Source organism: Varanus komodoensis, unplaced genomic scaffold (assembly GCF_004798865.1).
Source record: "Varanus komodoensis strain SLA01 unplaced genomic scaffold, ASM479886v1 scaffold11, whole genome shotgun sequence".
Lineage (NCBI taxonomy): Eukaryota > Metazoa > Chordata > Lepidosauria > Squamata > Varanidae > Varanus > Varanus komodoensis.
Genome location: NW_025335317.1, coordinates 25,224,768 through 25,250,813, shown reverse-complemented (window position 1 = coordinate 25,250,813; position 26,046 = coordinate 25,224,768). Strand labels below are relative to the sequence as shown.

At 44.1% G+C, this 26,046-nt stretch overlaps 1 protein-coding gene and 1 pseudogene across 1 annotated transcript in view; both read right to left on the bottom strand.

Annotated features, from left to right (window-relative positions):
* RPP30 (ribonuclease P/MRP subunit p30) overlaps positions 1 to 18,583 on the bottom strand; it is a 37,991-nt gene extending 19,408 nt beyond the window's left edge. The window contains exons 1-7 of the mRNA XM_044420629.1: positions 18,463 to 18,583; positions 15,587 to 15,642; positions 13,152 to 13,208; positions 6,960 to 7,034; positions 5,055 to 5,126; positions 4,183 to 4,272; positions 2,616 to 2,732 (exon numbers count right to left, since the gene is read on the bottom strand). Of these exons, the coding sequence (XP_044276564.1) occupies positions 2,616 to 2,732; positions 4,183 to 4,272; positions 5,055 to 5,126; positions 6,960 to 7,034; positions 13,152 to 13,208; positions 15,587 to 15,642; positions 18,463 to 18,544 (549 nt within the window). The 5' untranslated portion in view covers positions 18,545 to 18,583. The remainder of the gene's footprint in view (positions 1 to 2,615; positions 2,733 to 4,182; positions 4,273 to 5,054; positions 5,127 to 6,959; positions 7,035 to 13,151; positions 13,209 to 15,586; positions 15,643 to 18,462) is intronic.
* Positions 18,584 to 22,058: 3,475 nt separating this feature from the next.
* On the bottom strand, positions 22,059 to 25,603 carry LOC123018222 (annotated as a pseudogene).
* Positions 25,604 to 26,046: the final 443 nt, after the last annotated feature.

Genomic DNA, 26,046 nt, shown 5'->3' with positions numbered 1-26,046 from the left:
ACTGCTCTTTAGATGGCCAGATCCTGAAGATGAAACTCAAATACTTTGGCCACCTAATGAGAAGGAAGGACTCCCTGGAGAAGAGCCTAATGCTGGGAACAATAGATGGCAAAAGAAGAAGGGGACGGCAGAGAATGAGGTGGCTGGATGGAGTCACTGAGGCAGTCGGCATGAGCTTAGGTGGACTCTGGGGGATAGTGGAGAACAGGAAGGCCTGGAGGAATGTTGTCATGGGGTCGCAATGGGTCGGACATGATTTCGCGACTAACAACAACACAATCAGAATTTTGCAAAACTTAAGATTTGCATAATTTAATTAAATAGTAGTCATATCATGCCCCATGCTATTCCTGATTGTAAATGCAGCATCTGCTTTTGATTAAAAAAAACAAGTAAGGTAGACATATTTTTGGATTTCACTGAGCCTTCCTCTACATGATGATCACCAGAAGCGCTGGACCCCAGTTCCACCTTCCCCACCCAGCAGGGCCCAATCCACTAGAAATCATATTAAGCCCTCCTGCTCAGAACTTCTGTTTATACGAGTATGAATCAGAAAACTGGACTACAATTGGAGCAGGCAGAAAAGGACTAATTCGCCCTTTCTTGGAAGGCTGGCAAGTTATTTATATGCTTGACCCTGCCTTCCAGGAAGAGAGGGACTTGAACCTTTCCCACCTGCTCCATTTACTAGTTGATGTAGAACACTGGTTTTAAAGGAATACCTAGATATTTAGAGACCTGAATGCTGCTCTGAATACCTCATCCTGCATTACTGTGAAATCCAGACACACACATAGCTCTAGGGATGCTTAAGATGTAAGTAGCTGGTTCAGATTCCATTTGCAAATCAAAACCCAAGCACTGGACCCTGTCTGCTTGACTACATCCAGCTGGTGTGCTAATTTCTTCATTTTAATAGCATGGAAGGATATTCTTATAGTGAGGAATACATTCCCAGGAATAACAGCAGCATGCCAGGAGATGGAGCAAGCGTATGAAAAAGATGCCATGCTATCCATTTACGGAAGTCTGTTGTTCGGAATAGGCTTTCTATTCCCAGTCCATGCAAGCAGCTTGGGAAGGGCCTTAGGGAGGGAGACACATGTCAGGGAGTGGTAGCATTCTTGGAAAGGGGAACCAGAAGAGAGGGGCATACCGAAAAATCCACTAAATCGGCCCTTTCAGAATGAATCCATCTCGAACTCCCCTGGGCACATCAGGTTCCACTGGCCTGAGCAACTCAGGAATTATTGATTCTTGTTTGGTTTTGTAACTTTAGTGATCATTCTCTTCCAGTGCAGAACTTGAGTGCACCCATAAAAATCAGCTGGAAGCTGAGACAGACACACACACAAGCAAGGCTATCAGCATATTCTGGAGAATCCCAGGAATGCAGAATATCTGTTAAAGAAAGAAGAGGGAAAGGATCCCCACTCACTGGAAAAACTCATGCTCAGTGGCTGCCAGACTGTTCAGGGTGTATGCTGAAGAACAGAGAGAAGAGGAAAGGAGATGAGTATTGTGAAACTGTGGATTGGGCCTTGGGTGTAACTGCCATGAGGCTACAAGGCCCCCTTCCATGAACCACACATAGGACTTTCAGGAAAGAAAGGGGGCAGGAAAGTATCATTGTGACTCTTGAGAACCCTCCCCACTCACCATATATTCTACTTTAAAACCATTATACATCCCCCTTCAATCAAAAGGCTCCCAAGCATGGCTTACAGATCAATTAAAATCCCTTCCCTCTGCTGTATAATCCAAAACCATGAGACAGAAAAAGAGAGATTAGAGATGGCCATGGCCCAGCAACAAAGCACTGTTCAAGTTCCTGGGTTCAACCCCCAGGACAGCTCGAGAAAGCCCTGCCTAAAAAGAGACTCTGCCAGTCACTGCAGACTACACTGGGCTAGATGGACCCAGGGCCTGTCTCTGCCTAAGGCAGCTTCCAGTGTTTCTGTGAAATGGAGAGTGCAGAGAAAAAGAAATCCAACTCATACACCAAGTTTTTAATGTTATGATTACAGCAAGAAGTACTGAAGTTTAATTCTGCCATTGGATGACTCTTTCATGGTGGTTGGAAAAGTTTCCTGTCCTGAAACCTCCCTTGCATACTGTGCCAAACAGCTTCCCCAGACAGGAACCCACTAGATGTGTTGAACTATAACTCCCATAGTCATTCTGGCTGGGGAGATGGGATTTGCAATCCAACACAATGGAGGGAGCCAGGATGGGGAAGGTTGACTCAGCTGGTGAGAGGAGGAGAGGTCCAGATGGGTCCCTCCTTTTCCTCCAACATGAAATCATCAGCATCAAAGGTGACGATACTAAGCAACTGTTTGGCAAAAGAGAGAGCACCATGCAGCGCTCTGCCTTGGCATAACAGCTGAATTGCCTCCTGGACTGACACAGATTTCCAGGTACAGGCTGAGAAAGCAGCAAGGAAGAAATTTTCACTTTCATTAGAATCAAATTAGTCCCATCAAGGACAGACTGTGTTTGCAGACAAAACATCATTTCCCATAATCACTTTGGACCAAAACAAGGTTTAGGATGTTTACACCTAATGAGGGGGAAAGAAGTGCAGCAACTGCTGCTGTTTCTAGCCTCACCTTCCCACGGCAGATCTGCAACAAACTGAGAGCATTTGAAATGGTGTACCTCCTCATGGTGGAGTCTTTGATGGCAGGGACGTAAAGAAGTTCAAAGTATATGCCTCGTTCTATTGCCTTCACATGAAAGAAAGAGAATCATCTTTAGCTGAAGGGAGTGAGACAGCCACAGCACACAGCTATTGTTTATTATTGATGTGTTTTCCTCTCTTGCCTCCACTGTAAAACAGAGCAGCCCATGGAATCAACTCACTCTTCCAGAGAAACAGACTCCTTCCCTTCGACTAGATGTAAAAAGGCCCTGTATACCACACTGGATGCCTTTGGATTTCCGGGTTCTGAGCAGCAACCTCAAATTCCACAGATGTGCAAATGAAACATATTTTTCCCTTTTCTCCTTTAAAGCAGAAGAAAAGCAGACTCTGGATTCTGGCAAGATGTATAGGCCACATCAGTACTGCAGCTTGACTCAACTGCTTCACACTCAAAGCCAAACGGCATGTTATGCTTAATGCAGCAAAGGGTGTGCTTATTCTTTACTCTCATGTAAGCAAGAATGCACTCACTTTGGATTGGGATCACTGTGCTCTAGGAGGAGAGAACTACGCTCCCACTTTCCTCTCAGAAATACTCCCATTTGAACCTATGGAGACTTCTTCCCTTTGCTAACCCCCTCCCAGCCTCTGCAATCTGAAGGAGGATTTGGTGAAGCAATCTGTGAATGGAAGTGACGGTTTACTCCTGCCTTGCCAGCGCACAATGATCCAGATTGGAATTTGACCCACAGCAGGGTAAAGAAAAAGCAAGCCTGTAGCCAGGATGTGATGGGATTTGCATAGTGTGTAATTTGCTTTTCACTGGGGAGGACTTTGTTGAAAACACTGTAAGACAGCTACTGTGGGTACTGGGGCCAGGGAGCATCTTCTCCAAAAAAAAAAAAAAAAAAAGCAGGTGGAGCCAGGGCCATGGAAGAGGGGCACACCCATGTGGGTTACAAGTCACCCTGAAGCACAAACAGGGCAAGAACTAGGCTGCTCCTGTTCTTAGCAATTATTTCAGTGAGGCAGGGCAGCCAGCCTAGAGGCTTAGCTACTGATTCAGATCCCTCACCTCTGAGCCAAGCTCTGAGGAGAACCAGGCCCAAGATTGCTCTTTACAAGCCAGCCAAACAAGTTTCCACTCTACTGTTCCCACCCATTATCAAAGTGAGAATGCAGGAAAAAGGGCTACTATACTTCAACCACAATTTCATACCAGCACAGGACTGGTTCTAGCTGGACATAGTTTTCAACAACTCTCCTTTAAGCTGGTGCACTGCAAATGTGTTGGATTGCAACTGCCGTCACATCTAGCTAGCACAATCAATCTGGCTGGGGCTAATGGGAGCTGTAGCCCAACACATAACTGGAAAGGGTCATGTTGAGGAAGTCTGACACAGAGGTACGTAAAGCATAAAAAAACCCTAGATGAAGCTAAAGTTGATGACAGGGAGGAAGAAACAGAAGCAAAAAAAAGCAAAATAAAACAAAAAGTCAGGACAGTGTAGCAAATTTTCAGGCTGTCTTACCACATTAACAGATGGTCTCTTGATGTAGAAGGGCAGCTTTTCAGTTACATTGATGCACACAAGGTCTACGTCCAAGGTTGTGCAAGCCACCTGCATTACAGATTAGGAAAAACATCAGAAATGTATGTATTTGAAAATGTGCATCTGTTGGAACCATGTTCCTATGCAAAAGCATGTACACCAGATGTTCTCTAGCCATGAGCTGCCTTGCAGCAAAACTGCTTACAAGACAGCCATTATCATTGGTGAAGCTCCTCATGTCTGAGGGCTGAGCTGTACTCTAAAGAGCTGGCGGTCCTGACCACTGAACAGCTTGAGGGCTGAATTCAGTTTCAGAGAAGGTCTACACAACTGTATCCTAATGATGGGCAGGGCAAAGGGGGTGAGTCCCCAGATGTCAGCCTATTTGTCCTCAGCAGATCTGAATGTGGTCAGGATGGTGAAGTCTGCAATTGATATTCATAGGGAAGAGCAAACCTTTTGAGTGACGGCAACCTAGAAAGAATGCAAAACTATTGCTTTCTCTCCTCAATTCATATTTGCCACCTTTAGGAGAGGCAGCAGCACCATCTGGTGGACAGAGTTTACGTTTAAGCATTTCTAATGAAAAAGGTCTTGGAGAATGATGCGTCACTCGAGGCAATATTCTTGGGTGTTAACATCAATGTGCGAAATGACAGTTTTACATCACTGTGGCAATGGTACCCCGAGGGGAACAGGGAAACAGTACAGAAGGAAATATTAATACAGAGGGAGATTTGCTCTCAATGCCATTTCTTTCACTGTGATTCCAAATCAATTTGCTTCTAGTAAATTCCAATTGACATGCTCTTGTATATATTAATATATATTTTTTATCTTTTCTAACTTACGTGAAAGAGTTTTCCATTCTTAGGAAAGACAGCAAAGATGTCATAAAATTTTATGTTTGAAGATGTTGTTCTCTAGATGCAGGGGGAAAAGCACAATATAAGAAACCATTATGAGCCTAACCAGATTAAAAGGAAGAAAGATTCTCGTGTATTCATGTTACCTGCTATGCCCAACAGTGGATGAACAGTTCTAAAGGCACTATTTTAACTTATTCTAATCACTACTGAAGCTGTGGCAGGAAACATGATATGTCAAACAATTCTGAGCCAAACTGGAACTGTTATGAGAATTTGCAAGATTTAAATCTTTCAAAATACATCTGGAGCATACAAATCTTGAGCCCATACAAGAGAAGCTTGAAAATATAAGTCTGCTAAATAAATAAATAAATAAATAAATAAATAAATAAATAAATAAATAAAACAGTTATATGATGAAGATTATTAAAGCACCATTAATTCAATAGGAAGATCCCATATTAGGAACCCTAATGTGTTTTCATCTAAAGTACATCTTAGAATTCGGACAGAAGTTGGAAATAGGTTGCTCAGAAATCATCTGGATGGAGGAAACACTAGCCTTACTTGAATGACACAAGTGGTAACTTTAGATCAAAAAAGTATATCTATCCAAAATATGTTTTTAGTGTAATTATATAGACTCTTGCAAGTTACAGTGTCTCACATTTGCTGAGTATTCAGTGGGGCAGCAAATCATAATCAGCTATAGCTCCACAATCCTTTTGTTCGGTGTAACTTCCTTGAAAGACCTGTGGAATTGAGACCCAGCACAGCATGGCAGATAAAGTACAGGATGGAGGGCTCAGGAGATCTGGGTTCTAGCCTCCACTCAGCCAGGGTGGTAGTTAAGAGTGTTAGACTGGGGATGCAGACCTGGATGCAGAATATCTGGGTTCAAGACCCCACTCAGCCATGAAGCTCACTTCATGGGATGGTCATGGACTCTTAGCCTAACCTAGCTCACAGAGTTGTTATAAAAGTGCAGAAGAACTGTGTAAGCCACCCTGGGCTCCTTGCAAGAGGGAAGAAGGCAGGGTATACTTGCAATTCAATCACAATACATTTAAGCTACCATCCCATCGTTTGCAGCAAACTTCAAGCATGCTAAATAATATACTTGCTTCTAAAATAAAGGATTTTAATGCTTGCACCAGCTCATATAATTGCATCAAGTTTTTAAAATACTGCATTATTAATAGACTAAGGATTTTAATGAGGAATGATGTTTCTGTAGAACTCTCTAAGAGCAACTCCACTCAGTGCAATGGCAAAAGGTCAGGATCTAGCCATGTGCAAGGCAGGAGTAAGGGAATAAGCAAAAATATCCAAACTTCTGCAGACAACTTCCATTTTAGCGGCCAACCAATCCTTCTACTATGTCTCTCACCAGCAGCCAGATAAGGCTGCTTCAGGGAGTTTAGTACAGCTCAGAGCTGAAATTTGCCCGGAGCAAGTAAATGACACTAAGTATGGAAGCTTTTGGGTTCTGTTTCCTTCAGACTGCCAGTATGTTCTTTGTGCCACAGAAGACAAACATATGGTCTAGCAGATGGATTAGTAAGATCCTTTCTTGTGGGCATCTGCGAGGGTGGCAGAGATGCTCCCTGACTGCCATCCACTACTAGCCTCTGACAATTTTGGAGTATCATCATGAAAACACATGAGTACTTTTATCTTCTGCAGATATGATTAGCTCTTTAAAGAGAGCAGCAACATAATGCAGTCTGGGCCATTCCCACTTCAGGTGGGAAAGAGTTCCACAGCTCTAGAAAATAAGGAACAACCTTCCAGTTGTCATCTACTGCTACAAACACAACAGATTCTAAAGCACCATGTCTCCCCTACAATGAAAAAACCTGTTTGTGAAGCACATTATAAACTTACTAGAATATTGCAGTGGGATGGATCAGAAACAACCAGGGTCAGCCGTGATAAAATCCTAATTGGCTTTGATTTCCCCTGGAAAGAAGAGACAATGAGGAAAGGAGTGAAGCAGAAACCAAGGCAACAGACCTCCTACATAAACATAAAACCAAGGAATGGTACTGTTTTCAAAAATGGTGCCTACACAAGCCCTCTTGTTAACACAGAAGCAAAGAGTATCTTGGCCCTTCTTTGATCCATAAGAGGTGCTGCCAATTAAGATCTATTTTGGTAGACAGAAAGATTATAGCTGTACTATTCACTTGCCCTCTAACAATTCAAGGATTTTTTTTCCTTTTCACTGCTATAAGCTGAACATGTTCTTGTTTACCGGTAACAGGGTCTGCTATGAAGGAGAATTACTATGCTTAAGTGCAGTTGATCTACTGAAAGTGGAAAGTTACACTGAGAGAGCCAGAGTGGTACAGGGGTTAAGAGCACTGGACTAGGAGTCAGGAGATGTGGGTTCTTGCCCATACTCAGCCACGAAGCTTACTGACTCTCACGCTGGGCCAGTCACTGACTCTTGGCCAAACTGACCTCACAGGGCTGTTGTGGGGATAAAATGGAGGAAGAATGCTGCCTTAGGTTCTTCGGAGGGATAGGCAGGATTTAAATGCAAAACCCAAAAATGAAATAAATTGAGTAATTCCTCTACTTGCTTGGCTCCTTCCCCATTGCACATCATGCCACAGCTCTCTCGCACACTCCAAAATCTGTCCCACACTTCCCAATTCACAGCTTTTTCTTTTAATGTCCCGGTCAGCAAGGAATTATTGAGACAGGCCACACTGTGACTTGAGTAAAGGAAATAAAGATTCTGCAGTGTTAGCTCTCTGTTCAGTCTACAGGGGCTACTGAACGCCCCCCTCAGGCTAGCAGCAGCAAGAGCTCTAGTAGCATCCCCTTGTGCTTGGCAAAGCTCACCTGTATTTGCTTTGGCTTCGATCTGGATTGTAGTAACTTGTGTAAATGCATCTGTGATTTCCTCAGATGCCCAGTCATATTCAGCCTATTGTGCATGAAGGGGCTGACAAATGCATTTAAATATGATCACACATGAAAAATTTATGTGGGGGAAGGCACTTCATGTTGCCCATACTCTGGATGAAGCAAACCTTACTTCAGGGTGTCAAAAGTTAGGCTTTTAGCCCTCTGGGGTTTCCCAAACACCCTATCCCTTTTTCCCAACTCCACAGACAACTTGGTGCTTTTCTGGCCTTTGAGCTTTCTCCCCTCACACCACCATGCTTCTAAAAGGTTGAAATGTCTCTTCAAAGGCTTAATTAGCAGAAATAAGAGGTTTTTTCCCCCTATTTTTTTTAAACAGAAAACAACATAAATACAACATATCACAGCAATAATAATATAGCATAACAAAACACAATAATTAAAGAGTAAATAATAAAGTGCCCCCACCATCCCAGAGACCACTACCACCACCACTTAATTCACATAACAATTAATAATATATAATATACTTCAATTATATCCATGTCCCCTCCAGAAATTCATATAATCTTGCTTAGGTTTACAGCCTTTGCCTTCTATCAGTACTGCTTTTACAACATCTTCCAAAATTTCATTATATTTATTTGCTTTCATTAACCCTGTTTATATTATTTCTGTCATTAGTTTATCATTAATTATCATATTCCATATCTTATTATACCATTCATGCCTCTGCAAAACCCAATTCTGTTTCCACAGAAATGAGAGTTTTGAGCAAAAATATGCTTGTAGTTTTGGTCTCCCTTTTTTGTCTTTGGCCCCACCCATGACTAGACTGGGCCTCCCACGGTCTCCCCAGAAGTTGAATTTGACCCTCAGGTTGAAGGAGGTTCAAAACTCCAGCTTAATTACTACATGGAAAATAGGTGCTGAAGTGCAAAAGGAAAGAACTCTGAAAAAGCTGTCACGTCTCATGTGGGGTGTTTTAAGAAGGCCTCTGCTTGAGAAAATGCTTCTATGATCCCTAAGAAAAAGGTTTTCTCATCTTCCTCCTCCTCCTCTTTTTAAAGAAAACTTAATTTCTATGTTTTCTTTTAGCTAAAAGTGCAGCTCACGAAAGTGTACACATACAACATTCAACCAATAGAACGAAATACGCTTTAAATAAGTTCGAAGCAGCAAAATTGCAGCTACTATCAAACCACATCCTTCCTCGTATTCAAAAGCAAAAAAAAAACAACCAACAAAATCATGAAAGCAGAGGCAGAGTCACTCGCCAGGGTCCTGATAAGGGTCCCCAACATGAGGTAAATTTGCCCTTGGTGGTAACAGCCATCTCTCCCCTAAAGCAGGGCCTCCTAAGCTGCAGTGCCAGAAGACATATAATCTCTGGAAGACAGGCATGTGCACAGAGAATACAGAATAGCTTTCCCTTGAAGATACAAGGGATCTACATTTGTTGATTCTTGGGATCAAAGCTGTTTGCAATTGCAGGTATGCTACTGCACAAACATATCAGGAATGAGTCCCAGTGTGTTCACTGGGGCTTACTCCTAAGCAGACATTAGCAAGAGGGAATTGTAACTTGGTGCATCAAAACATCTCCTGTAGCCACTTTAATTTGATGTGACCAAGCCTGCAAAATATGCACCCAGAATTCTACAGCCTGGGCCTAGGCCAAAGCCTGACCAAAACTCACCACAGAATGAACTTGCAGAATGGAACCACCATATCCAATGCCAGGTCGATCAATAATAAATCTTCCCTCATCCATGACTTGATTGTGGATGAGGGGGCCGACCTGGCTTGCATAACGGAGACCTGGGCGGGAGAGGGAGGGGATGTTGCCCTCTCCCAGTTGTGCCCGCCCGGGTATCTGGTTCAACACTGTTCACGCCCAGAAGGGAGAGGAGGGGGAGTCGCGTTGGTTTACAGAGCCTCCATCTCTCTCACGGGTCTTCCGGTCCCTTTGAGACCAGGGCTGGAGTGCCTCTACTTGGTGTTGGGCGAACGAGACAGATTGGGGATTCTATTGGTGTACCGTGCACCTTTCTGCCCAGCAGTCTCCCTATCCGAGCTGACAGAGACCGTCTCGGATCTGGTGTTGAGGACCCCCAGGATGTTGGTCCTGGGGGACTTCAATCTCCATGCCGAGTCTGGACTGACCGGGGCGACTCAGGACTTCATGGCCTCTATGACGGCCATGGGCCTGTCTCAACACGTCACTGGCCCTACCCATGAACGTGGACACACTCTGGACCTGGTATTCACGACGGGGCAGGTAGAGGATGACCTGAGGGTGAAGAACTTATGTTTGACTCCCCTGTCATGGTCAGATCACCTCCTGGTGAGGTTTGTGCTCGAGAGCGGCCTCTCCCTCTATAAGAGTGCGGACCCGATTGTATGGGCCCGCCCCCGGAGCCGGATGGATCTGGATGGATTCCTGGGGGCCCTGGGGGAGTTTCCGGCAGACAAGACTGGTGCTCCTGTCGAGGCTCTGGTCGAACTGTGGAACGGAGAGATGACCAGGGCTGTGGACACGATCGCTCCTAAGCATCCTCTCCCACCGGGCAGAGTCCGCTCTTCCCCTTGGTATACACCTGAATTACGGGTGATGAAGCGAGCTGGGAGACGGCTAGAGCGTAGGTGGAGGAAATCACGGGATGAATCTGACCGAACACACTTGAGAGCCCACTATCGGGCCTATGCTGTGGCGGTGAAGGCGGCGAAAAAGAAGTTTTTTTCTGCTTCCATTGCCTCCTCACAATGCCGTCCAGCGGAGCTTTTTCGAGTGGTGCAAGGCCTGGTTCGGCTGGGTCCTAAGGAAGATCCGATGCCACCCTCAAAGGCCCGCTGTGACGACTTTGCCAGGCATTTCAGGGAGAAAATCGCTCAGATTCGTCACGAGCTGGACTCCACTAATGAATCAGAGGTCTCTGAGGAGTCGCCAATGCCACCGTCTGGTCCAAAATTACTGGAGGAATTTCAATTATTGCGGCCCAATGATGTGGACAAGGTGCTTGGAAGAGTACGTCCCACCACTTGCCTATTGGATCCTTGCCCGTCTTGGTTAATAAATAACTCCAAGCACGGGATTGGGACCTGGATCTTGGAAGTGGTTAACGCTTCTCTGAGGGAGGGTCGAGTGCCTGCCCCTTTAAAGGAGGCGGTAATACGACCGGTCCTGAAGAAAGCGTCACTGGATCCAGAGATGGCCACTAACTATAGACCTGTGGCCAACATCCCGTTTCTGGGCAAGGTGCTGGAGCGAGTGGTGGCGGGACAACTCCAAGCACTCTTGGAGGAAACTGATTATCTGGATCCTTTTCAGTCCGGCTTCAGACCCGGGTACAGTACTGAATCTGCCTTGGTCGCCCTGTACGACGACCTGTGCAGGGAGAAGGACAGGGGGAGTACATCCCTGTTGGTTCTTCTGGACCTCTCGGCGGCTTTCGATACCATCGACCATGGTATCCTTCTGGATAGACTTGCGGGATTGGGGGTTGGAGGCACTGCTTTGCAGTGGTTCCGCTCCTATCTCAACGGTCGATTCCAGAAGGTAGTGCTGGGGGACCATGTCTCTACGTCATGGCAGCTATGCCATGGGGTACCACAGGGCTCCATTCTATCCCCTCTGCTATTTAACATCTATATGAAACCGCTGGGAGAGGTCATCAGGAGGTGTGGGCTGCGGAATCATCAATACGCTGATGATACCCAGCTTTACCTCTCATTCTCCACTAATCCAGGTGAGGCAGTGGCTGTGCTGAACCGGTGCTTGGCCGAGGTAAGGGAATGGATGAGGGCCAATAAACTGAAACTCAACCCAGACAAGACGGAGGTCCTGTTGGTTGGCGGATCGGGTTTCGGAGAGGGTGGATTTGACCTGGTCCTGAATGGTGCAACACTCCCTCTTAGGGATAAGGTCCGCAGCTTAGGAGTACTCCTCGACCCGGAGCTTTCTTTGGAAGCTCAGGTGACAGCGGTAGCAAGGAACGCCTTCCTTCAGCTTCGGCTGATTAATCAGCTGCGCCCCTACCTGGAATACGACTGCCTGGCGACGGTGACACACGCGCTGGTAACTTCCCGCCTAGACTTCTGTAACGCGCTTTACGTGGGGCTTCCCCTGAAGACAGTCCGAACACTTCAATTGGTGCAAAATAGAGCTGCCAGGTTGCTGACGGGGACGGGGCGTTATGCTCACATGACTCCAGTCCTCCATCAGCTTCACTGGCTTCCCATTGAAGCCCGGGCCCAATTCAAGGTGTTGATTATGACCTACAAAGCCCTAAACGGCTTGGGTCCTGGCTACCTGAACGAGCGCTTACGTCCGTATATGCCCGACCGCCCTTTGAGATCTGTGGGAGAGTCCCTTCTCCGGGAACCCTCCATGAAAGAAATTAGGAGAGTAAGTACCCGGAGGAGGGCTTTCTCTGCGGTGGCGCCCAACCTATGGAATTCACTCCCCAAAGAGGTCCGCCTGGCACCGTCGTTACTGGTTTTTCGGCGCCAGGTAAAGACCTTTTTATTTAAACATCATTTCAATTGTTAAAACATATGATCTGGCCTGGGCAACTTCTTCTTCCTTCTCTTTCTCCTCCTATATTTTTATTTTATACTGATAATTTTAATTTTGTATTTGTAAATCAATGTATTTTTTGTATTGTTATATTTAATGGTAATTTATTATGTACTATTGTATTTCAATGTATTTTATCATGTTGTAAGCCGCCCCGAGGTTTCGGCAAGGGGCGGCATAGAAATGTTATAATAATAATAATAATAATAATAATAATAATAATAATAATAATAATATCCAACTGAAGGTAGAATGTGTAAAAATGTGATTGCATTTTTATAAAACATACTTCCCTATCAATAGAAAACTAGCATAACAGGAGTGGATTGATTTAGAACTGTGCTATCAAATGAGCTAGGTTCTGATTTGCTGGAAATTTTTACATTTGGGAGTTTTTCTTAAGTCACTTCTCACCTGCCTCCCAATTCCCTCTATATTTGTTTAGTCACACTACCATAACAGGTTTCCATCACCTGATATTCACTGTATCTGTAAACCAGGCCACATTCACTCATTCAGTGGAATTTACTTCCAAGAAAGTAAACTTAGAATCATTGTCTCAGTGAAGAGCAAAGAAAGACATGGGCATTTCAGGGCAAGTTACAAAACACATTGGGACATACCTGCACAAGAGGCAAAGTTGGAAACAATTCTGTGGGAGATATTGGCTTGACAATTTCCTAGAAAATCACAAACATGTTTAGTAGCTCATACAAACAAGAGCTAAGTAGCCATATTTAATATATACAGCAAGTAAAAATCAAGTGTTTTTATACACTTTGCTGCACAGGTGGGAAAAATGAGTTAGACTAAATTACACAGTTTATAAATAATAGGTTACCTTAGAATTTGTTGTGAAGTCATACAGAATGCAAAACTATTAGATTCATTAAATTTAATTGGGCTTGCTCCCAGGTAAGTGGGCATACAACTACAGCCTTAGGGTGCAATCTGATATACATTTAGAAGTATACAATTGAGAGCCAGTGTTGTGTGATGGTTTGAGCGATGGACTGGGACCTGGGACATCCAGGTTCTACTCCCCACTTGGCTATGAAGCTCATTGGGTGACTTTATGCCAGTCACTCACTCTCAGCATAACCTACTTCACAGGATTGTTCTTGTGAGGATAAAATGGAGCCATTTAAGCTGCCTTGGGTTCCTCACAAGAGGAAATAAAGGTGGAATATAAATGCCAAATAGCAACAGGCCTACAATTCCTAGCATGGCCCAGCAAGTCTGACTGGGGAATGCTGGGAATTGTAGACTATTTTCTCCTATTAAACATGCATAAGACTGCATCCTTAATCTGTTTTTGGTTTCTAATATTCTGTTCATGTAAACAGGCAATTACAGCCTATTTCCCAACCAGATTTCCACAAGATGCTTTGGAGTACAACACCCACGATTCCCGACCAGAGGCCATGCTGGTTGGAGCTGATGGGAATATCCAAATCATCAGGTGGGCACCTGGTTGGCTTTCTCAAGAAAATGGTAGAACATTACCTCTTTAAAAGACATTTTAATATCTATTAGTCACTACTTAACCCTCCGGTTGTATTATTTTAATATAATTTTATTAGGTTTTATGTTTCTATTAACTTATGCCATTGTTTTATTGTTCTATAATGTATTTTAATTATTGGATGTTAGCTGCTTAGAGAACCCATGGGCAAAATAGGTGGCATATATCTTCTCATATCTGGAAAGCACTTTATCTTCCATTCCATTCAGAAATACAGCCAGAATTAAGTGTATGTGTTATTGCTACTTCTGACCAAAGGCAGTAACAGCCATTTACTTGTCCATCCCTCATGTATGTATGTATGTATGTATGTATGTATGTATGTATGTATCTACTGCAAGCATTTATATCCCGTATTCCCTGAGCACATGAGGGCTGGGGCAGACTCTGCCTCCTAATGTCCATGTCCCCTATATGAACTAAGATGGGCCTGTGGTCCTTTTCTTTGCAAGCCACCTTCATTTCACCAGAGCTGTGGAATCGATGCGTGTGAAAGAACTTTCCCATTGTGATCAATGGAAAACGTTCAAGGATCCCCATTCAGAAAGATACGAGAGGAAAGGAGAATGAACAACATCCACAATTACAGCAAGGGACTGCGGCTTGCTAACACAGTGTTGTTGTGAAGGAACCTCTGTGACTCAATGCAAGAAGGCTCACAGTGCACATTCCCATATGCACATTCAGTATATGTTGGGAATGGAGTGGAGTGTGTTTTCTTAGCCAATCTGTGCTGGTGTGTATGGGGGTTTGAGTGTGGGGAGGTAGTTGTATTTCATTATTTAACATTAGGAAAATTATCTTATTAAGTAAATTTGTTTGATTTTGTATTGCTCTGGTGTTAATATTCTGTAGGAATTTGCTATGAGTACAGTATTGTATTCATATTGATTTTGTATTTTTGCTATTGCAATTTTGTGATTATATTACTGTATTTTGTATCTTGCTTTGCTCTAAGCTGCCCAGAGAGCACTATGGGCTAGGAGCAGCATGCAAATATAATAAATCATATCCAAGATCTGTACAAATTTGATGACATGATTGCTAAGACACAATCTTCCCATCACATTTGTGAGGTTGAATATACTTTTTATTTTTTAATTCAGCAATGCATTAAAATTATCTGCTTTGCTATATGCATTTGTGATGCAGCCCTTGAAAATGAAGGAGTGTACATTTCCCTTACAGAATGTGTGCTAGATCCTTTCTTCTGGTGTTACAAGACCTGTTTCTTTTTATAGAAAGAAAGTGCAAGAAACACACTTCCCCACGAATGAGGCTTCTACACTGTTCACAATACTGTTGTTGTATTGGAACCAGTGTATTATATTGTTACAGTGAAGGTAATGCCCGCAATGTACAGTCACCACTGCTTGTATGAACCTTGTCATCAGCATTTTCAACTTAGCACTTGACTACATCATCCCCAGACAAAGAAGAAGGATGAGATGCTTATACAGGCTGGTTGGCACATGTCTGCAGAGTGATAGGTTGGGAAGTGGCCCTACATTCAAATTTCACAAGAAGCCTTACCTTTTTCTTTTCTTCATAATCTATGATATAATTGATTGCTACTGTTGAATAGCCCACTAAAAAAAACACATACACACACAAAATAAAATACATTAAGTGGATAATGCCACTCAGCAAGCACATAATCAGGAATATTTGTGGGGAATGAAGCCTTCATATTCTGGGAGAGAGCACTGACATCTTTCCTTACTGTGAACTTCCCAAAGTCATTTGGCTGGTGCTGGACAAAATGAGAAAAAATGCTAGACTAGATGGAATTTTGGCCTGCTCCTGCACTTGCATCAGGAGCTACTGTATGTAAATTAGATGGCTATTTGCTTTCCAGAGGTTTTGGATTATGACTCTCAGCATTTGTAACCATGGACATTGTCAAATATAAAAAGTATGGCGCACAATTTTAGGACCAAATATTTCAAGACTGGAAACAGAATTCCTGACACATTTAAAATAATGTGTTTATTTCTTGCATATCAGGATTATATAATTTTAAACATACATATAAGAATTAGATATCTCTGTAACCAAGAAAAACCTGAAAAATATTATGTAAATGCACATGTACTAGAGAATGTTATTCGGTCTAGTTGCAAAAGTCGGTATCAGTAAAAAAGGGACAGAAACAAAGTATTTCTTAATGTATCCCTAAAAACATTCTGCATGTAAAAAGAACCCAGAGTACACTCCCCCATCCTTCCTATGTTGCCTGTCTATGAAGCTGCATCAGCAAACATTCATATCCTGAAATGGCAGCTTAAGATTGATAGGCAGTTGGTCAAGGATCATCTAATTGGGTTGATGAGTTCAAATCTCCAGAGCCTGATGAACTCCATACTAAAGTCATAAAGGAGGAGGCAGAAGAACTCTCAGAACCACTGTCCATTACCTTTGAGAAATCATGGAGGACTGGGGAAATGTCAGATAAGTGTAAAGGGGCAAATGTTGTCCCCATCTTCAAGAAAGTAAAAAAAGAACAATCTGGAACTACAGACCAGTCAGATTGACATCAATCCCTGGGAAAATTCTGGAGCAGATTATAGAGCAGTTAGTCCACAAATATCTTGAAAACAATGCAGTGACTACTAGAGAAATCCATGTTGGCTTCAAAGACAAATCCTGCCAGACTAATCTGATTTCATTTTTTGACTGGGTAACATTCCTGATGGACTGTGGAAATGCTGTGGACATAATCAATCTAGACTTTAGCAAAGCCTTTGAGAAAGTGTCCCATGATATCCCCATTGAGCAAACTAGCTAAAAGTGGGCTAGGTGGAACAACTACCAGGTGGCTCCACAGTTGGCTGAAGAACCAGACTCAAAGAGTGCTCATCAACGGCACTTTCCCAAACTCAGAAGAAGTAACAAGTGGGGTACCATGGAGTTCAGTCCTGGGTCAGTGCTCTTCAACAGTTTTATTAATGATTTGGATAAGGAAGTGCAGGGAGTGATTATCAAATTTACAAACTGGGAGGGACAGCTAATATCCTGAAAGCCAGAAAGAAGATTTGAGGTGATCTCGATAGGTTAGAGCACTGGGTCCAAAATTCAACAGAATGAAACTCAATAGAGACAAAGAAGCCACATGTACCATTACAAGATGGGTAATACTTGGTTCAACAATACTACAAGTGGGAATGATTTTGAAATTGTTGTAGATCACAAGCTGAAGATGAACCAACAATGTGATTAAGCTGCAAAAAAGGGCAGATGCTATTTTCAGCAGTGTTAATATCACTTCCAAATCCCACGAAGTACTAGTTCCCCTTTACTCAGCACCGGTTAGGTCTCATCTGGAGTACTGTGTCCAGTTATGGGCACCACAGTTTAAGAAAGATGCAGGCAAGCTGGAAAGGGTCCAGAGATGGGCATCAAGGATGATTCAGGGACTGGAAACAAAGCCCTACTGATATTGAGTTTGATAGAATTAGGCATGCTTAGCTTCCAGAAGGGAAGACTGATGGGATATATGATAGCACCCTACAAGGACGTGAAAGGCTGCCACAAAGAGAAACTCATCCCAGAGTTTAAAACATGTAATAATAGGCTCAAATTGCAGGAAGCCAGATTCCATCTACGTATCAGGAAAACTTTCCTTACTGTTAGAGCAGAACAACAATTGAACCAATGACATAGAGAGATTGTGCGCTGCCCCATACTAGAGGCATTCAAGAAGCAACTGGACAGCCATCTGAGAGGGATGGTTTAACTTGGAGTCCTGCACTGAGCAGGAGGCTGGACCCAATGGCCCTCTGACCCCTTCCAGCTCTATTATTCTATGAGTCTTCACTTATATTAAGTAGACAACAGCCACCCTTCTTCTGATGGCAATCAGCTATTTACAAAAACCAGTGTAACAGCTGTCGTCCCCTGAGAATCTGCAGAGTACAATCGAGGCTAGGGAAGGACATTTAGGTCAAACTAATTCAATTCTAACGGGTTGTTAGCAGCAGCAGCATATAACTTAATACTTATGCAGCAATTTGCAATATTCAAAATGCTCCACAGACAACATTTCATCTTGTCAGATAGACCAGTATTAAGGTCCCCATATTGCAGACAGGACTAACACTCTATAGATCTGATGAGATGACCTACAAAGCCTCTGAAAGCTAACATTCCACTAAATGCGTTCGTCTTTAAAACGCCACAAGACACTTCGTATTTTTAGCAACCCCGCCGCCACTTTGGATGGGAAGTCACTTCAATTAACAACAGAGGAAACCAGCGACCTCTCGGATGCGCTAATGACTCTAGAGTTAAGAGGGCGATTGCCAGCCATCTCCACTCTCAGCCCGGCCGAAAAGGCTCGGGACTTCCTGGGAGGCCCCCGCACCCACTTGATGCTTTGCACGCGGACCGGGCAACCGCTTCAGACTCACGGTGAGCGGCAGTCTCCACCAACTTCCGTAGCCACTCCTTCTCCGGTAAGTGGGGAATGTTCAAATCCACAAATCCAGCCATGTTGAAACCACGTGCGGAAATTCCGGAAATGGGAAAGGATAGGCTCTTACGCGTTTTCGTTCCGCTGCATGCTGGGAAGTGTAGTTCGCTCAGTAGTTGCGGGAATGGACCTGCCTAGCCGGCGACGGCGCACGAGTGGTGATTAGAGCCGTGAGTTAGGTTTTAAAGAAGTAACGGCGTGATCTTGAGTGTGTTGAGACATAATAAAATCTTACAAGGCTTAGTATTTCTGGTTGGGGAATGCTGGGAATTGTATGACAGAAAGACGTCCCACGATTATACTCCTAAAAAATAAGCATAAAAAATAAACGGGTGGTTGTATATTGGTGCAATGGTGCAGCAAGGACCTGATCTTGGAACCAAAGTCAAGCTCCCCGCACACAGACACGAAATTTTCACCCAAAGAGCGGGAGGTGCAGGAGCAAACTCTAGTTTACACGTAGAAGCAGTCAAGCTGCCTATGGGAAACCCAGAACAACTGGTTTACACAGATATACTGCTGTTGCTATTGGAGTAGCATCAGACTGACTAGTAACCATTGATAGACTTTTGCATGAATTTGTCCAATCCGCTTTTCATGCTGTCCGAATAGATGACCGCTTCTACACCATGTGAAAGTGATTTCCATAGCTTAACTACGTGCTCTGTTGAAGAAGGACTTGCTTTTATCAGTCCTGAATCCCCCCCACCATTCACTTTTATGGGATGACCTTGGGATTCTAGCATTTTATTTCCCTATTCAATGCGGTGCTATTTTCTAAAGGATTTTAAAATTCAAAATTGCACATACACAAAGTGTGTGTGTGTTTGAAGAACAGGCAATAGTTTATTGTTCTAACATATAAGAATGTAAAAGCAATTTTAAACGATTGAACAGCAGTGAGCAGCTGATTTTGCTAGAGCATGCTAGAGCAATGCTAAAGTAAAGTGATACATGTAACAAGAATGTAATACTGTACTGTACAAAGTACTGTATTACATGTATGGTGCCTTTTGCTTCTGCCTCATCAGTCCCCAAGGTGGTTTTCCTGTTTTTGCCAGTTCCCAGCTGTGGAAAGTTTGAAAACCACTGGTTTACAGGAGCCGAACTCTGGCACTAAAGTCACTGCTACCCATCTTTACTTTCCTGGGACTGATAAGATCACCAAGAATTGCAGTGTCTCAGTACTTCAGAACAGGGGCTGACCTTCTGCAACCTATTTATTTAAAGTACCTTCCATAAGGCTACATTTCTTTCTTCCAATCTTACCCATTCCTTAAGCAGCTGGCTAATCATGTCTGGTGACCTGGCCACATTCTCTCTCCCTTTCATTCCCTCTCTCTCACACACACCCACCCACTGTATGTATCTCGGGGAAAGATACAACAGCAGCTTTCCTCATCTTTGTGTTGCTGCAGCCCATGCAAACAAAACAACCCCAGATGGTGCTTTTGCCTTTGGGAAGACCAGATACTTGTTTCTCTGGAACACTTTCTTGATAATGATTGAGACTGATTTTCAGCATGGAAAAACCCTTTCTTCCCTCCTGACCAAAGAAAACCCAGAAGCATAACACAAATTATGACTTCTTGGTGTGACACACTGTGGCTCATGGAGTTGCTTAAGAGGCTTGCAGTAGCAATGCATCAGAGCCAGGATGGCCTAATGCTGGGTTGGGAGGTCGGAAATTAAATCCTGGTTATGGGCTCATTTTTTAAGCAGCCTTTGATGTTGTTAGTCACAAAGTCGTGTCCGACCCATCGCGACCCCATGAACAACATTCCTCCAGGCCTTCCTGTTCTCCACTATCCCCCAGAGTCCACCTAAGCTCATGCCGACTGCCTCAGTGACTCCATCCAGCCACCTCATTCTCTGCCGTCCCCTTCTTCTTTTGCCATCTATTGTTCCCAGCATTAGGCTCTTCTCCAGGGAGTCCTTCCTTCTCATTAGGTGGCCAAAGTATTTGAGTTTCATCTTCACGATCTGGCCTTCTAAAGCGCAGTCAGGGTTGATCTCCTCTAGGACTGACTGGTTTGATCGCCTTGCTGTCCAAGGGACTCGCAGGAGTCTCCTCCAGCACCACAATTCAAAGGCCTCAATTCTTCGGCGCTCAGCCTTCCTTATGGTCCAGCTTTCACAGCCATACATTGCAACTGGGAAAACCATAGCCTTGACTATACGCACTTTTGTCGGCAGGGTGATGTCTCTGCTTTTTAGTATGCTGTCTAGATGTGCTATAGCTTTCCTCCCCAGGAGCAAGCGTGTTTTAATTTCTTGGTTGCAGTCCCCATTTGCGGTGATCTTGGAACCCAGGAAAATAAAATCTGTCAATACCTCCATTTCTTCCCCAACTATTTGCCAAGAAGTGAGAGGACTTGATGCCATGATCTTAGTTTTCTTAATGTTGAGTTTCAAGCCAACTTTTGCACTCTCCTCCTTCACCCGCATCAAGAGGCTCTTTAGTTCCTCTTCACTTTCTGCCATGAGAGTGGTATCATCTGCATATCTGAGGTTGTTGATATTTCTCCCAGCAATCTTAATTCCAACTGGTGATTCTTCTAGGCCCGCCTTTCTCATGATGTGCTCTGCATATAAGTTAAATAGGCAGGGTGACAGTATATAGCCTTGTCAAACTCCTTTCTCAATTTTTAACCACTCAGTGGTTCCATGTCCAGTTCTCACTGTTGCTTCTTGACCTGCATACAGGTTTCTCAAGAGACAAATAAGATGGTGTGGTACTCCCATCTCTTTAAGAACTTGCCACAATTTGTTGTGATCCACACAATCAAAGGCTTTAGCATAGTCCATGAAGCAGAAGTAGATGTTTTTCTGGAACTCCCTAGCTTTCTCCATGATCCAGCGTATGTTGGCAATTTGATCTCTAGTTCCTCTGCCTCTTCGAAATCCTACCTGTACTTCTGGTAGTTCTCTGTCCACATACTGCTGGAGCCTAGCTTGTAGGATTTTGAGCACATTTCCCCGTCCTTTTAAGGTATGGGTGGGAGTTAATTGCTTGAGCTTTTTTTTCCAACAACCCATTTAAATGTTCTATCAATCCAGAGGCCTGGGGATGATGATGGATATGATAGACCCGCTGGATGTTCCATTCATTTGCCCAGTCCTTCACCTCCCCCGCTAGGAAATGGTGAACATTGTCACTTTGAATTTGAAGGGGTACTCCATACCTTCTGAGTAAAATACCCAACCCTTTTATAGTGCTCTGTTGTGTTGCTCTAGCACATGGGTAGGTTAAAAGATAACCAGAATAGATACCTGCCATGGTGAGCAGGTAGTGCCATCTTCCACACTTGGGTAGAGGTCCAATGTAATCTACTTGCCAGATCTGCCCAGGCCCATCTCCCCCCACCCCCCATGTAATCTTCCCGTGGGAGTTTGTCTGTGCACACAACTGACAGTTGGCACCCACGGTAGCAGCTGCATCCACTGAACATGGGATGCCTCGCCTTATTGCCCGTTCCCTCATGGCTTTGGCACCCAAATGTCCACCTTTTTCATGAGCCCACCGACCGAAGACTAGCACTCTTCCATCTCCTGGTCTTGATGAGGTGCAACCACCCGCACTTTAGCTGGCCGATTTGCAGCTTGATTATACAGGGCTTCAGGTGTCCCTGACATGTGCCCATCCACATGCCCAGCATACACATTCAGCTTCAGGAGCATCTGATCCAATGGCATCCGGAGCTCCTGTCCCCATAATGGCTGATTATGGATACAAAACCCACCTATTTTCCATTTAGGGAACCAGACTGTCAATCTTTTATATGCAGCCCATGAATCAGTGTAAATATACACAGCATCTGCTTTTTGCTCCACGGCATGCTCAGTAATCATTAGCATTGCCATCAGTTCAGCATACTGGCTGGACTTGCCTTTCCCTGCATGGGTTAAAGTGATCTGCTTCCGTGGATTAATGGCAGCTGCATGCCATGCCCTCTCATTTCCCTGATACCCAGGAGACCCATCTGTAAACCAAACTTCATTATGGGACACCTGCTCATCGGGAGGGGCCTCTTGCACTGGAGACTTTTCAAGTTCCACAACAGAACTGTCCTGCATTTCTTCTCCAGTGGGTGTCACAGCCAGGACTTGCTCCTGCAGTGCACTGACCCCTTGCGGTCCAGCTTTGGCCCTTTCTGCAATGTACCATTTCCAGTTAACAGTGGAGGATTGCTCAGCTCTCCCCACCCTGGGGCTTGCAGACTCATCTTTTACCCAAGTCATGATTGGTATGGCAGGTCTCAATACCACAGGATCCTGTCCTGTCCATCTTTCTGTATCAACCAAAGCCCAATAACATGCTAAACGTTGTTTTTCAAAAGGTGTATAATTAACATTGGGTAACTTACGGGACCAGAACCCTAAAGGAACTCTTTTTTCCTTGGGTCCTTTTTGCCACAAACTCCATAAAGCTGTCTCTTCATTCGTGGAGATCTGTAACTCAAAAGGTTGCCCTTTAACATAAGGTCCTAGAGGCATTGCCGCAGCTACTACAGCTTTAGCATCAGACAATGCCTTATCATACAATTCTCCCCACTCAGACGGAGCCTTTTTGCGTGTTACATGGTAAACAGGTCTGAGTATTTGAGCTAAGTGAGGTATATGTTGCCTCCAATACCCCATTAGTCCCACCAGACGTTGAGCCTCAGTTTTTGAGGTAGGGGCTTTTAAAGTAGCAATCACATTCAAAACTTTTCAGGTATGTGCCACACCAGTCCTGCCCAAACCACCCCTAGGAATTGCACTTGAGCAGGTCCCTGAATCTTTTTTGGATTAATTTCCCATCCTCGGGACCGCATGTGTTCAATTACTGTAGTCAGTCCCTGCTGTGCTTCTTCCTCTGTAGGTCCTGACACCAAAATGTCGTCAATATAATGAGCTATAAACAAAGCAGGGCTCAATGTAATCTGTTCCAGGTCCCTTGCCACTATTCCATGACACAAAATAGGGCTATGCACATAATCTTGTGGGACAACCTGAAATGTGTACTGCCTTCCCTCCCAAGTGAATGCAAACTGATCTTGGGAGTCCTGATCAATCAAAATTGAAAAGAACACATTGGCCAAATCAATTACAGCATGCCACACTCCAGCATTCTTCTCAATACTTTCCAACAGAGTTACCATGTCTGGTATTGGTGCTGCCGAAGGGGGGTGCATGTTTATTCAGTGGATGATAATCTACGGTCATTTTCCATGTCTCGTCAGGCTTTTACCGGCCATACAGGGGAACTGAAAGGAGAAACAGCTGGTCTTAAAATCCCCACCTCCAACGACCCCTGTATTGTTTGAGATATCTCTTCATGACCTCCTGGTAGCCTGTACTGTTTAACATTCACAGGATTTGCAGGAGGAGGTATTTTCAAAGGAGTCCATTTGGCTCTGCCTACTATTATAGCTCTGACTCCAAAGGCAAACCTCCCCACTGGAGTCTGGAATTCCTTTCCTTGTAACAAATCAATCCCAATGATGTATTCAGGAACACAAGATATCAACACCTTTGCCCAGAAAGGAGCTGACTTTCCCAAAGCCAAACATAATTTCACTCGAGTGGTGAACTCCTCCCTGTTACCATAGGCATTGATATATAGAGTCTCTCCTTTGTGTATCTGGATTGTGTTGGGAAAATTTGGATAAATCCTGTCAGAAAAACATTACTTCTGTGTGCTTTTGCATTGTGCGATCAAATCCTGTACTTCTCAAACCAAGCTAAGTCACTGTCAAATGGCCTTCCTCCCCCACTCCTTTCTCTCACCTTTAGCTGTAAGCTACAGTAGACAGGCCATTTAGTCCAAATATACATTGTAAATAATCATTGTTGGAATTCATAATTTACAAGGAAGTGTCTTCCTAGCCCAGAGGGCTTCATGTGCCCTGGTTATTCAGAATGTCTAGAGTCTAGATAAGGGTCTGAGCTTATCATGAATAGTTTCAGTAGCTTGAATTTACATGTCTAAGCAGACCTGGAGATGGGTTCAAGTTACTCAACTAAAGTGTCAATACACTGTAATCAGAAATATTGTAATCTCATTGTCTCTGTATGATTGACTGACATTCCTTTCTCTGTTCTGTATGTGATGACCTCAGAATCTTATTGTAATGTCTGCATTCTGCCATCAATTGCCCTGTACCTGTGTACCTCTAAAATACCCTGCAATGGTATTGAAGCTTTGCAGCAGTTCACCTCTGCCTGCCCGGTAATGCATTATCGTGAGTCTACCGCGGGAATCTGGGTACTACAATAAAGCCAAGATGGTCTGGACGCTTGATCTTTCCCACGAACCCGAGTTTTATTTCCTCTTCTCACATTGAGATTCCAGGATTCTGACAATTGCCATATATCAATGTCACCTCCACTCCTGTGTCCATAAGAGCCATTACACACTGCACATTTGCCTTAGACCAGTAAATTGTTAAAGGAATATGAGGGCGTGGGTCTCCAAGGATAGCCTTCTTTATTGGCCTTACCTCTGGAATCTACCACACCCCTATAAAACTGGATGCAGTATCTCCTACTCCATTCGTTCAGATAAGGAGGGATATAGCCGTTCTTCCGGGTGGGGCTGTTGGTGTAACAGTTCCTCTTACCTGTGGACTATTACTATCCTTTTTCACCTCCTTTCTTCCTTTGCCAACACATTTTTGCTTCCACAATTTATACATTTCCCCTGTAGGAATGCCATCTATCTCATTCCTAGGCACTCCTACTTCCGGAAGCTCCAAGAACATTTGTTTTCGCGTCACTTTGATATCAAAGGGCTTCCTGTCTGCTTTGGGTTTTTCCTTCTCCTTTGTTACACATGTACAAGGTTTAGGAGCATTTTCCTTCTGAATGTCCCCTAATTGCCCTATGAGCATAACAATTTCAGCCATAGTTACCCCCTGAGCAGGTCCCAACAGCACCAATAGAGGACCACGCATGTGTGAAGGAGCTCCTTTCATTAATCGTGCTCTCATCTCTGCAGTAAGATGCTGAGTATCTGGTCCGGAAAACCTTGGTGATACATTCCAGCTTGCATAGCCGTTCCCTGCAATTGCTCTATTGCCTCGATAGTATGCCATGAAGGCATATGCTCTTCCCAGTCCATTGCAGCCGGGTGTCTGGCTTGTTCAGCTTGCTCACACCAATCAAACATAGACCCTGCTGCAGCCACATTGGGCATTCGAAGATACTGATTAATCAGCATGTCTTTGGTTAGTGTTCCTAGTTTTATCAACTCCTCCCCTGTTAAATAAAGACTAGTGGCTCCCTGGTCCCATAATCTGACCAACCACTGACTTAGCCTCCCCCTTCCACCCCCGCCCCTGCTTCTGCCTATTTGCTTTTGCCATTCGAGCCAGCTCCTGCTGAGTGTAATCTCTTACTACCCAAGTCATCTGGGCTGCTTGTGGATTGCCAGGGGACCCCTTGCTTTTGTTGGTAATCAAAGGACATGCCTCAGCCACCCATACAGACTCATCCCCATCCTCATCTTCTGTCCATTCGGACTCCTCCTCATCAGAAT